The sequence below is a fragment of the Piliocolobus tephrosceles genome, chromosome 4 (assembly GCF_002776525.5).
Source record: "Piliocolobus tephrosceles isolate RC106 chromosome 4, ASM277652v3, whole genome shotgun sequence".
Taxonomy (NCBI): domain Eukaryota; kingdom Metazoa; phylum Chordata; class Mammalia; order Primates; family Cercopithecidae; genus Piliocolobus; species Piliocolobus tephrosceles.
Genome location: NC_045437.1, coordinates 141,595,453 through 141,607,509, shown reverse-complemented (window position 1 = coordinate 141,607,509; position 12,057 = coordinate 141,595,453). Strand labels below are relative to the sequence as shown.

General features: G+C 45.4%; 1 protein-coding gene across 1 annotated transcript in view; it reads right to left on the bottom strand.

The window, feature by feature from the left end:
• Window positions 1-12,057, bottom strand: part of SH3TC2 (SH3 domain and tetratricopeptide repeats 2) — a 62,917-nt gene that overhangs the window by 24,172 nt on the left and 26,688 nt on the right. Inside the window, exons 9-12 of the mRNA XM_023227010.2 lie at window positions 6,431-6,564; window positions 3,582-3,623; window positions 1,765-3,459; window positions 1,477-1,657 (exon numbers count right to left, since the gene is read on the bottom strand). Coding sequence (XP_023082778.2) covers window positions 1,477-1,657; window positions 1,765-3,459; window positions 3,582-3,623; window positions 6,431-6,564 — 2,052 coding nt within the window. The remainder of the gene's footprint in view (window positions 1-1,476; window positions 1,658-1,764; window positions 3,460-3,581; window positions 3,624-6,430; window positions 6,565-12,057) is intronic.

Here is a 12,057-nt window from a genome sequence, read left to right as displayed (position 1 = left end):
TCTGGATCTTCTCCAGAAGCATTCAGACTCCTAGGGTGTCCTAGAATGAAAGCAGGGTGGAGCTGGGGCCTCCTGGCTCCTCACATGCTGCATGGATCCAAAGCTTCCTCCCTGGGACTGAAGGCAAAGACAGCAGGAGGTTTGGAGGATACCTGATTCTTGTAAGAGAGGGAAAGAATGAAGGAAAGTGAGAGGGAGACAGACTGGAGGAGAAAGAGAAGGGAGAGTGGAATTCATTATCTGATTATTCCTTATCTGATTGTCCAGGTGCACACAGTTACCATGTTGCTTAGAAAAGCAAAAAAAATAAATAAATAATTTTTCGTTTAATTATCTTCTCCTCAACCACCTCTCTCTCTGCTTAACAGTAGCAAATTTACAAACTATACTGAATGCTGTATTTTAGAAGTCATCTATAATTATGAATGCAATCCTGCAAGGCAAATCTGTTGCAAAGTGAACTTGAAGATCATGCAAACCATGCAGGATTTAATGGAATCAATTTAAGGCTTGTTACAAAGCAGAACCTCAGTCTGCCCACTGGCAAATGAGGATGAAGCAGCATTAGACCAGTGAAGAAACAATGAAGAGAAAATCAACAGAAGATGGCCAAAACTGCAAGTGATAATAATGTGAATACCAAAGAGTTAAAGGAGGCATTTGGGTTAAATTGTTAAGTTTTGATTTCTTTTTTAAAAAATGAGCATTTTTAAGGTAGTGCTAAAAAATCAATCACAAAACAAAGAATGCCGCATTGTGCTGTTAGATAATTTTGTGAGCACAATTAAGCCAAAAAGTCAACACTCCTTTTATTCCATGTTTATTCTAAGACTTAATGCATAGTTGAAATTATAATCTAAATATTCTTAACTAAAAGGTGAAAACACACTTCATTTCATAATCTACAATTTCATTTTAAAGGTAAGTTCCCAATAAAAGTTTTTTTTACCATGACATTTTACACCCCTGCTTTCAGTGGGGGTGTCCTTTCTTTAAAACCAATTGCCCTCGGTAATGAAGACCTCCTGAAGGTTCCTCTGTCCTTGGTATAACTGCCACTTCTCTGAATTATGCACCCTCAGTCATGATCCCGTGATAGGGATAGGGTTATAGAAACACACAAGTAATGGTGGCATAGTTAACATTACTGAGACCTACCTATGTATCAGGCACAATTATGAGTGTTTTATGAGCATTAACTCATTTATTCTTCATAATAACACTGTAAGATAGATGCCATTATTATCCTCCTTTGGCTGATGAGGAAACTGAGACATGGAGAAATTAAACAGTTTACCCAAGGCCACACCACTAATAAGTGATGGATGCACTGTGGTGGCTGCAGAGCCCTTGCTCTTTTGCACAATGCCCCTCCTATACCGTGTACATTTGGACTTGGCTGCCTGTGGGAAAGAACACTGCTTCTCCCTAAGGAAGGAAAGCTACTTCGAGGACAGTTCCTGAGCCCTGACTCACCTGGCGGTGTTGAGGTTCCGATAAAGCTGCCCTAGGGACTCCAGCAGCCTCCCTTCCATCTCCCGGTCCCTGAGTTGCTGAGCCAGGGCCAGCCAGTGCTCGTGGTAGGTGATACATGCCTCAGGATTTGGGGACACAGAGCTGTAGAAATGGCAGAGGGATTTGGTGGCCTGAAGCTGACCTGAACACAAAGCAGGAACATGAATGAGATGACTTGTGATAGGAAACAGATAAAACTTGCTCCAACAGTTTTCTCTATAGCTTCCCAGCAGCATGGGACATACTTACTCTTTAGGTGTCGATGCCTTAAGCCAAACAGCAATGCCATTTCATAACAAAGAAGGCCGTGGGTCAGCTGGTGTCCAGACACCAGAACTTGGGCCAACCAGAGAAACACCTGTACTAATTCCATGTCTGTCTCCTTACTGGCCTGAAGTTCACAATAGAGTCGTACAGTCTGCAGGAGATAGTTTCTGGCTGGATGCTGAGCCCAGGACTTAAGGCTCAGGTGGCCAAGATTGGCCAGAGCCACTGCCTGGTTACGCACATCTCCCACCTCCTGGGCTCTGTTCAAGGCCCGAAGATAGCTCTTGGCTGCCCTGTTCACCCGGCCTTCACCTTGGAGTGCAAGTCCCAGGAGATTATAGACGACTCCCCTTTGAGTGAGACTCTCTGTCTCCTTCAGGGAGCATAGCAGTGGCTCAAGCACATCCAAAGCCTTCCTGGCCTGGCTGGCTAAGAGATAGGCCCATGCCAGGCAGAGAGAAGACTCAAAGGATTCCTGCTCACCAAGCAGCTGCCCTAGCACCAAGGCCTGGCTCAGGTAGCGGATGGCACCATCAGGAGACCTGTGCTGGAGGTACACTTTGGAAAGGATGAGACACAGGGCCCTCTGGGTGCTCCGGTCTGCTAGTTCCTCACAGGCAGCCAGGGCCTGTCTGAGCATTGGGCAGGCCAAGGCAGAAACTTCACCCCAGCCTGGGGAGGGAACGCCAAGGAGCTTGGTTGTGTTCTGGAGGACCAGGTGGACCTGCCAAATAGGAAGAGACATCCCTTGGGCACTCTGGATACCATGTTGCTGGACAGAGGCCACTGCAAGGTGTGGAAGATATTTCTTGTCATACAGAAAACTCAGAACACTAGCCACAGCCTCAGAGGCAGGAGGGTGTCCAGACAGGAGCTGCAGGCGCTCGGCGAAGGGCAGGACTTCCTCGTGCCGGCCTAGGCTCAGGAGCAAGCGGATGGCCAGAAAGCAGGCCCTGGCCTCCAGCGGGCTGCTGCCCACCACAATCCCCTGGCGCAGCACGTAGGCCACCACGTCAAGTTCATGCTTGGCACTAGACTCACGGTCAGGCAGGCAGGCCAGCAGGGCACCTGCCTTTTCCAACAGGGTGGAGCCTTTATGTCTCAGCCTCTGCTTCAGGTAGATGGCAGCCAAATTGATGTACAGAGCGGCCACCAAGGATAGGTCCTCAAATGCTCCATTGAGAATGTGGATGGCCTCCTCAAAGTACACCCTGGCCTGAGAGAGTTTGACCTTCCTGATGCTCAGCCGGCCCAGGAGGAAGCAGAGCCGGGCATGGGCCCAGGTCATGTGGCTCTTCTTGGCCCACTTTCTTGATGCCTCCAGGTAGGCCACAAACTCATCCTCCTCAGAGAAACTATAAAAGGAAGAAGTGAGGAAAGAGAAGGAGAAGTCATAGAGACTCTTAAAGTGGTCGGCATAACCCGCATGATCCAGAAAAGCCAATATGGGGGTGAAGTTCTCAGCCTCCTCCTCCTGATCAGTGCTTAGGTCCATGAGCAGTTCCGGGTCATCAAGGTCATCGGGCTCCGGCAGGTGATAGCTGTCTGAGGTGGCCGAGAGGAGCTCCTCCTCCAGGCTGGAGTCCTCAGAGCTGCTGGACTGTCTGGAGCCCATGGCCTGATGCTCCTCCCAGGCTCTGCCAGGCCTGACCTCCTTGAAGCCTTCGGGCTGGGATGCTGTAAGGACAGGCAAAGTTGAGCAACCTTGGGCACCTCCACCTAAGGTGGCCGCTCTTGGCAAGAGGACAGAAGTGCTGTCCTCAAGGATGAATGTCAGGTTCAGCATGATCGCTACTCACCACTCAGATCACTTGGAGGATTCTGGATGGATTCAAACCCACCTAAGTAGAGAGGAAGAACAGATCTGGTGTTAGGTCAGGATGGGCCACCAGGCCCATGCCTCCAGGGGTACCCCAGACCAGTCGCCCCTTAGGAGACTTGGCATTTAAGACCTTCAGTCATCATTAAGGAACAGGGCAGAATTATCCTTTCACCATCATCTTAAGAGCTGCAGTGGCCTAATCATCTTGTTTAACCCATGCAGTTTACAGTTGGGAACCAAGGTATATGTGAAACTCAGAGTCCGAGAAGAAAAGCTGGAAACACAGGCTGTATGTTAAGAGGTGTGGGTACTGTAAGGGGATGGGGGGTGGGGACAGTGGAGGTCATGATCGAATCTGAAGATTAGAGAGATGCGGCTCCCAAATCTCTCAGCGAGTTCACGATGGAGCCAGGACACAACTCCCAGCACAGAGCATGTGGGAGCACACGGTGCTTCCTCCCACTTCCAAATGTATCACATCCTTGCTTCTTCCCTCCTCCATTCATTCATCGTTCATCCACTTGTCAGACATTGGTTCCATGTATCCATTCGGCTGGACACTGTGTGTGTAAAAGCAGCAGGGGCGAGGGGCCAGAAGTGAAAGGCGAATAAAAAGGAGCAAGGATGCATCTGAGGATGGGAGAATCTGGAGTGCAGTTTTAGACATTTGGGATTTGAGGTAGCTGCAGGAGCTCTAGGCAGATAATGATGTAGGTCTGGAGCCAAGGAGAAAAACTGAGACTTTGCAAACACAGGTTTGTGACCCACAGCAGGTCACAAATTGCTGGCCAGAGTCCCAGGACTAAATGTGATCACACAGGTGAGGCATTTGGGGGAATAGAAAAGCAGTAGGGGAGGGACGGAGGGAGGGGGAGTTTGTTACTAAGCCTGGGCAACTCACTGGCAGCCAGTAGCCAGTGAGGGAGACTGAAAAGGCACAGTCAGAGAGAAAAGGGGGTTGCAGAGGCCAAGGTGACTTAAAACATAGCCACCTAATGCCACCAAGTGCAACCGGACTAGGTAAGAACCAAGAAGACACCTTGGGTTTGGCAGTGAAGAAGTGACCGCTGCTAGCTAAAGCAACCACAGTGGAACTGTGGAGTGAAGGCTAGCTTCACACTTCACAGGATGGCAGCCGCTAGAGGGAAGATTCTACCTCTTCTTAGCAGAGAAATAACAACTGTCTGTGCCACCACCCTGAGTTCGCCAGTGAACTTTGAGGACCAGCAAGCCCCTCACCAAGTCAAACCTTTTCCTGCTGTTCTCCAGAGAGCACTTCTCCAGAGACTGTCATTGCAGAAACTCCAGATCTGCAACCCCCAAAGGGTAGAAAGCCCCGCAGCTCAAGATGGAGAGCTGTAGAGCTTGGCTAAGGAGAGCTGTTCAAGCCCCCTGGCCTCTCTGATGTGCAGGGACACATGACCCTCATGGGCCACCTCTTCTCTCCTGGCCAGGACACGAGTGATGCGCAAGTTACAAAGTGGTGTCCCCTCTCTAGGAGGAAGAATTACAGAGGGCCATCCTTCCCTTGGGTGTAAGCCTTGGGGAAGCTGCAATTTACCAACAAGATATTCTCCTGCTGCTTGCCTTGGTGCTGGGGCAGCCTGCACAACCCTAAAGTGCAGACTGCACGCCGCAGAGCTGCATTCCTGATCTTTGAGTGAGAGGCAAGTGCTGTCTGGGGACTCCTCTTGCATCCTCCCCACCACTAGACCAACAGCTGGCAGAAATCATGATCCAAGTCTGCCCCCCAGGCCTTCTCCCCAAGGAACACTGCTAGGACACCTCAATTTTCAGACATCGGGCTCCCATCTACTAGGCAGTGCTTACAACTCTAGCTTCCTGCCTAACCTCATAAGGCAGTGTGATCTGCTTGTGGCTTGTGGCAAGAAAGCTCTGCTAGGGCAGGGTGCTGATGCTGAGGCAAGTGCTTTCACAAATGCTCTTTATGCACGGACAAAGCTCTCAACTCCCTGCTCTACTCCTGGGAGATGGCCCGAGGGCCTTTTCAGCAGAATCTCTGGCTGTATCCATAAAATATGGATCATCTAATCTGGCTACACAGGAGCGGACACAACGTCACCCTCGATAAAGAGATGGGAGAAACAAAAATTCTTCCTCAAGTCACCATCAATGAGAAAATGTACTCCCTGACACAGGGCAGCAGGCCTCTCTCAAAGTAAGGGAAATGCATATCATTCAATCAGTCAGTCGGTCCTTCAGACACTGCTGAAAACTAGTCAGTTTGTCAGAGGAATCTTTCACGATTGTTGAGATCTGATTCTGTGACATAGAAAACATCCAAGACTAACACATCCAACAATTCAATGTCATTTTGCGTAGGGGGAAGTGTGGTAAAGTGGATTGCTCTGACTAGCAGTGCTCATCCTAGCTCAGGCACTAATTCCTTGGGGCCTGTTTCCCGATCTGTAATGTGAGACAAGCAATCATCCCTTAAGGCCTTTTCACAGCGATAACATTTACAGCCCCACCTGTGTCACTGGGGGCCTACTTCAGTCCTAGCAGGTACCTCAGCAGGACTCAGGAAGTTCTCCTTTCCCAAGATTAGAGGGGAAGACCCAGTACAGCCGACCACCCATGATATAGGTGAGTTGGTTTCATCATGTCTCATAGTGCCCCTGCAACCCCAGAATTACCTGAAATCTGAAGTGAAATGCTGCTAATCAAATATGATTCAGGTCATCAACAGAATAGTAGTCATGGCCACCCAAATTCACGAATAGGATTAGAATACTCCTGGTTAGGGACACTATCTTATTTTTGAGGACTGCAGGCTTTTGAAGGTGTCTGAGGACCAACACTCACTGAGCCGGTATACAGATGTGATGTCAGTGCGAGCAAGAGTGTGGAGGAAGCTGCAACTCTCAGTCTGCTTATCACTTCCCAGGGCCAACAGGGAGCATCTCTCCTCATCACTGAGAAAGGCAAAGTTCCTGCTCCTGCATCGGGGCAAAAAACGTAGAGACAGATTAGTACAAGGCTTCAGACTCCATCTCCTCTTCTCTCCACACTAGGATGTAGTGGAGGATGCAGAAAAGCCTTCGACCCATCTGCCCGTAGATGAAATTGGATTCCTCATCTCACCGTTGCATACTGTATTTATACCCCCAAAAAAGAAGAGCTATTGCACAACACGCTGGAAGAACTGAGGGGTATGGTTGTCCAGTAGGTCAAAGTGGGGATGAAAACACCCCTCCTCTTAAAACCCCATCTCCCAAGAAAAACAAAGCCCCTTCTCTCAACCTCTACCCATTCTTTGAGACCCCATGGTACCCATTTTTAATGGAAGAAAAAGGAACTGATTGCCCTAAATGGAAGTGTTGAAAAGGGACCATTTAAAAAGTTTATTTGTCCTTAGGTTATTTCAATAAAAAGTGAGGGACAAGTGACACAATCTAGGGGAACAATGAAGAAAATCTGACCATAGTCAGAGGAATATTTCACCATTGTTAAGGTCTGATTCCATGGCATAGAACAAGAGTCTAGTCAACATTAAACGGATTGGAATCGCTAAGGGAAAGAAGTGGGTAAAAGGAAGATCAGGGGAACTGAAAGAAATGATTATAAACAATAGAGATCTTGATACTCATGCTATTGTATAAACTAACTGTTAAGCCTAATTTGCTTACTGGAGATTTGTTACAGAATTGAGTAATTTAAAAACTAGAAGTGCCTTAGAAGCTATTGGATTGCATCTATCTGAACAATTTTTTAGGCCACTTTTAGTTCTAAAAAGAGAATGTTTTAATGTCAGAACCCATTTTTAAAACAAAATTAATTTGGAAACCCAGGAGTTGATAGTAGTTAATACTTTGGAAGGAAGTAATATGAAAAACCAGATACTGTTGTTTTATTTAATCCACACATTTGCCATACAAGGCAGGTACTATCCTTATCCTTTCTACAGGTGAATAAACTGAGGCACAGCAAAATGAAGTTGGTGGTTAGGGAGTGGTAGAGCAGGACATAAGAACTTCTCTAGTTAAAGTAGTGTTCAAGGAGGGGATGGGATGGGGGTACTGTAATCAGCCATTACCATTTGTCCCCATAACTCAGGTAAATGTAGTTTGAAAGCCCGTGATGAGAAAACTAATAATAGCACCACACTTACCAGGCCCCCATCTCCCTGGGCTAGTCACTAGATTCTCCCCAATACCACAGAAGCTTCTAATCTCAAAACAGCATGTAATTGAAATCTACAACCAGATTCAATCTGGATGAGTTGATCCCGAAGTTTTACAGATCTCTTAAATTTTACAATGTATTCCTAAATTTACTATTTCATTTACTGTTGATAACAACTTTATGATGCAGGTTTTTTAAATCCATGTTTGTAGATTAAGAAAAGGATTCAGAGCGGTTCAGTGACATGCTAAGAATTGCATGGCTAGAAAGTGGTAAAGCTGAAACTAAAACTGAGGTCTTCTACCTCTATGTGCATTGCCTCACAGCATCTGCTAAAGTCCTGAGTTCCAGGACAACTTAGAGAATTTAGAATTTAGAGAAAGGCCAAGAAGCTTAACAAATTGCACTAGAGATTTCCAAACATGAAAACTGGGTTAGAAGAACATGGCAAAGCTTCTGGCAATATGGCAGGTTGAAGGGCTCTAAAAGAGCCACTCTCCCCCATATCTACAGAAAAAATCCTGCATAAAATGTAACAAAGATGACTATTTTAGCACATTCTTTAAAGAAAGAAGGGAAATCACTGGAAGCCAGTAACAAAAGCAAAACCCAAACCCAGATTGGCAGGTAAGAGCAGATGGCCCAGAGCCCCTGGTGGTTTCAGCTGGAACTTTGGCCTTCAGAACTGGGGTTGACCTTCTAATGCCCACCCCAAGGACAGGAGATGTGACTCAGACCTGCCTGAAGCAGGGAGCCAAATTAAACTCCCTGGAGTCTGAAAGGGTTCAACTGCTGTAAAGAGCAGATTGGAAAATTTCTTCCTACTTGTCGAGAACACAGTTTTCATCTATTTGAGTTCCTAAAAAACATCAAACACCTAGGCTTATGCCACTGGGACGTGTGGGATCTGAATTTCCACTACCTGGTGTTGCTACCACGTTCCAGGAATTAACAGTAAAAAATCAGTCCTGGAACATTACTCCCTAAGGTTCCAGGAGAAGCAAATGCAAAACCTAGTCAGCAAGGTTTTCTTCAGTCCAGGATCCATATAAAGCCCATCTTTTAAAATGTTGAAAATTAGTTCATGTAACAAAAAATACAAACCATGCAATAAAATGAACTATTCAGAAAGAGAGCCAGTAGTGCACAAATAACTATATTAACACTAAAAGAAAACTAGAAATGACAATAATCTGAAGAAGAATTTATAAGAGTGATTAAAAAGGTGAAATAATAAGAAAAAATAGAAGCTACAATGAAAAGATGGAACACTGTGAGAAGAAACAGTTATATATGAAAAATAGCAAAATACAAATCCTGGAAAACGGAAAATAAAGGCACAGAAATAAAGAACTACGTGGGTGGGTTAAACAGCAAGTTTAGTCATAGTGGAGGTGAGAATTAGTGAAACTGAAGATTATGTCAAGAAAACCAATCAGAATTTAGCCTGATGTGACAAAAAGATAAAAAAAATAAAAAAACTGATTAAGCAAGAATGAGGATAGAATAAGTCCAACGTACCTCTAATAGGAATTCCAGAAGAGAGACTAAAAAGAATGAGAGAGAGGCAATATTCAAAGGAAGAAGGACTGAAAATTTTCCAGAATTGAAGAAAGACATGAATCTTCATATTGAAGAAACCCACCAAGTCCTGAGCAAAATAAATAAAAATAATATCATTTTTAAAATGATGTCCATGTCTTTATGCTTACAGGTCTTTTGAAGTTGTCTATTTCTCCTACGCCTCCTTTCTTGGTTTAATTGCTATTGACAGTTCAATTTCATGGAATGAATGAATTAAATATAAAAGATAACATCATAAATTAATGAAATAAAAACAAAGAAAGTAGAAGAAAATGATCAAGGCAAATGTTGTCATTAATGAAGTATCATTATAAAAACAAAGACCAATAAAGATGGTCAACAAAAGATAAAATGATTCTCTGAAAAGACTAACAAAATGGACAAGGCCCTGGCAACATGGATTTGCAATTTTATATTTAAAGTTTTTTTTTCCTGCAAACTTTGAAGATGTTATGCTATACCTAGCTAAATTATCATTCAAGAATATAGTTTAAGTATTATATATATTTAAGACAGGCCAAGACTCAGGACTGAGAGTATTTATAACCCACAGATCTTCACTGAAATAGCTACTAAAATAGATACTCTATGAAGAAGAAGTGGACAACCTGCTGTCAATATGTAATAAAATATATTACACGTAGACACGTCATGCAAAGAAATGGCTATAAGACCAAAGGCAAAATTATTAGTAGCAAAAATAGATGCCACAAGAAACTGAATTATAAAGACACAGGCAATATGAAGAATAAAAGAGGGGATGTAACAAAAGAATGTTTTCTAACTGTAATACTCTCAAATACTAGTTTTTTTCCAACGTTCTTTTTGGTTTTGAGTACATTAATTTATCAGTCTTACTTAGTTTTTTAATTTAGGCACGTAAGTATACACACATCCTTTAGGGAGTGATATACAAGCACAAAAAGAGAACCTACACGGAGAAGATGGAGACTTCAGCAAAGGCTGAATTTCTTATCAGACCCTGAGGCCCAACGAACATAGAGAAAGAGTGACACCCAGTGGCCAGTCAGAAGGCAGCGTGCAGAGACTTCAGCCGCTTACTTGCGTGAAGTTGGGTCATTCCTCTGAGCTCAACACCCATCTTTTGGTTGCTGTGATTCAAGGAGCTCTGATACCTGGAGAGTGCTTTTGGGGATATGCAAGGAGCCAGTTCCCCTCTTCTCCTTGTGCCACCCCTCCCTGTTTTCTGGCTCATTTTCCCCTTCTGTACCAAATGTGCAACCTCTGGTGCATTAGGTCCCACAACTGACCAGGCACACGAGAATGTCGTAGTCCACCTCACACAGCACGGGGGACACAGCCCTTCAGTGTGAGAGGACCCCTTACAGCTAAGCCAGTGAAAATGTGATGACTGAATGAATTCAGTAGTGCTGACTTACTGTCATTTGAGGTAAATTAGCATGAGGTCCAGAAGTCCAAATATAAGTTATGAAAATGACACCTGTCCCCAATATCCTATTAAATCTGCCTCTCCAGATCACCACCCACAATGGCAATGACAAAAACTACAATAAGAACAAGTGTCTGTGGATCATGCACACACACACACTGTGCCAGGCACCATTCTAAGGGATTTGTGTGTATTATTAGCTCATTTAAAGTCACAGCAATCCTGTTAGGCAAGTGCTAACATTCTACACATTTTACAGATAAGAAAACTGAGGCATGGAGAGAGAAATGTATGCGTCCAAAGACACAGAGCTGGTAAGCCAGTGGAGGCACAAGCTGCGCTCACATGGTCATGAAAGCCTTTTGGGCAGCCTGACTCCAGAACTCTGTAAGTCATTTAGCTACTGTGCTTCCGGAAGACCTCCCAATGGCCAATCCCGAAGGCCTGTCCTCACTTGGCCCTGCTGTGCCTCTCTGATGACAGCACAGGTGTCAGCCCTGCCTCCCCCGCAGCTTGTTTCTTCCTCTCTGTGGCTCCTCTGTCTCCTCTCTGCGTTCTCTCTTCCTCTGCTCTGTAAATGGAGGCATCCTCCAGGGTTCTTCCCCCATTCCTATTTTCCATTCTCTTTATTCTTTCTCCCTTTCACTGGGACTTCTCACCAGAATGTATTGGATTTAATGTCAGGATTTAAAATCACCAGGACATTTAACCAGAGTTCACTGGATATAATGTCAGGATTCTAAGGTTCCAGAGGGAAGGCCTTGGGTTCAGCCCCTTCACCTCTGGGGTTCTCAGTTCCCCCTGTGGTAACATGAAGGGGTGGCTCAGAGCAATGTTCTCACCTTGGCTGCCCACCAGCCACACCTGGGGCGCTTTTATCAAAACCATTGCCCAGCCTCCATCCAGACCAGTTACATGACAGCCTCTGGAGGGAGAACACAGGTATCCATATGTGTACAGCTCCTGGAATCTTTGACTTCCTGTCCACTGGTCCTCAGCAGTGGCCTCTCCTCTCCATTCTCACCATTTTCTAAGTGCCACCCTGGGCTTCTCGCTGGTCTCATGCCTCCCTATCCCCCCTGATGATGCACGCCTACCCCAAAGCCAGGTTTTATTTCCTAGAGAAAAGGTCCAGTCACACAATATGTCACTCTTGCTCAGAGACATGCAGTGGCTCCCCATTCTCCACCAGGTTAAGGACAGGGCCCTGACACAGGCATTCCCAGGTTTCCAGAGCATGGACCCACCTTTGCTGCCCCAGTGCCCTTCTGGTAACTTCCTCCCAACTACATGAGTCGTTCTTCAAGCATTG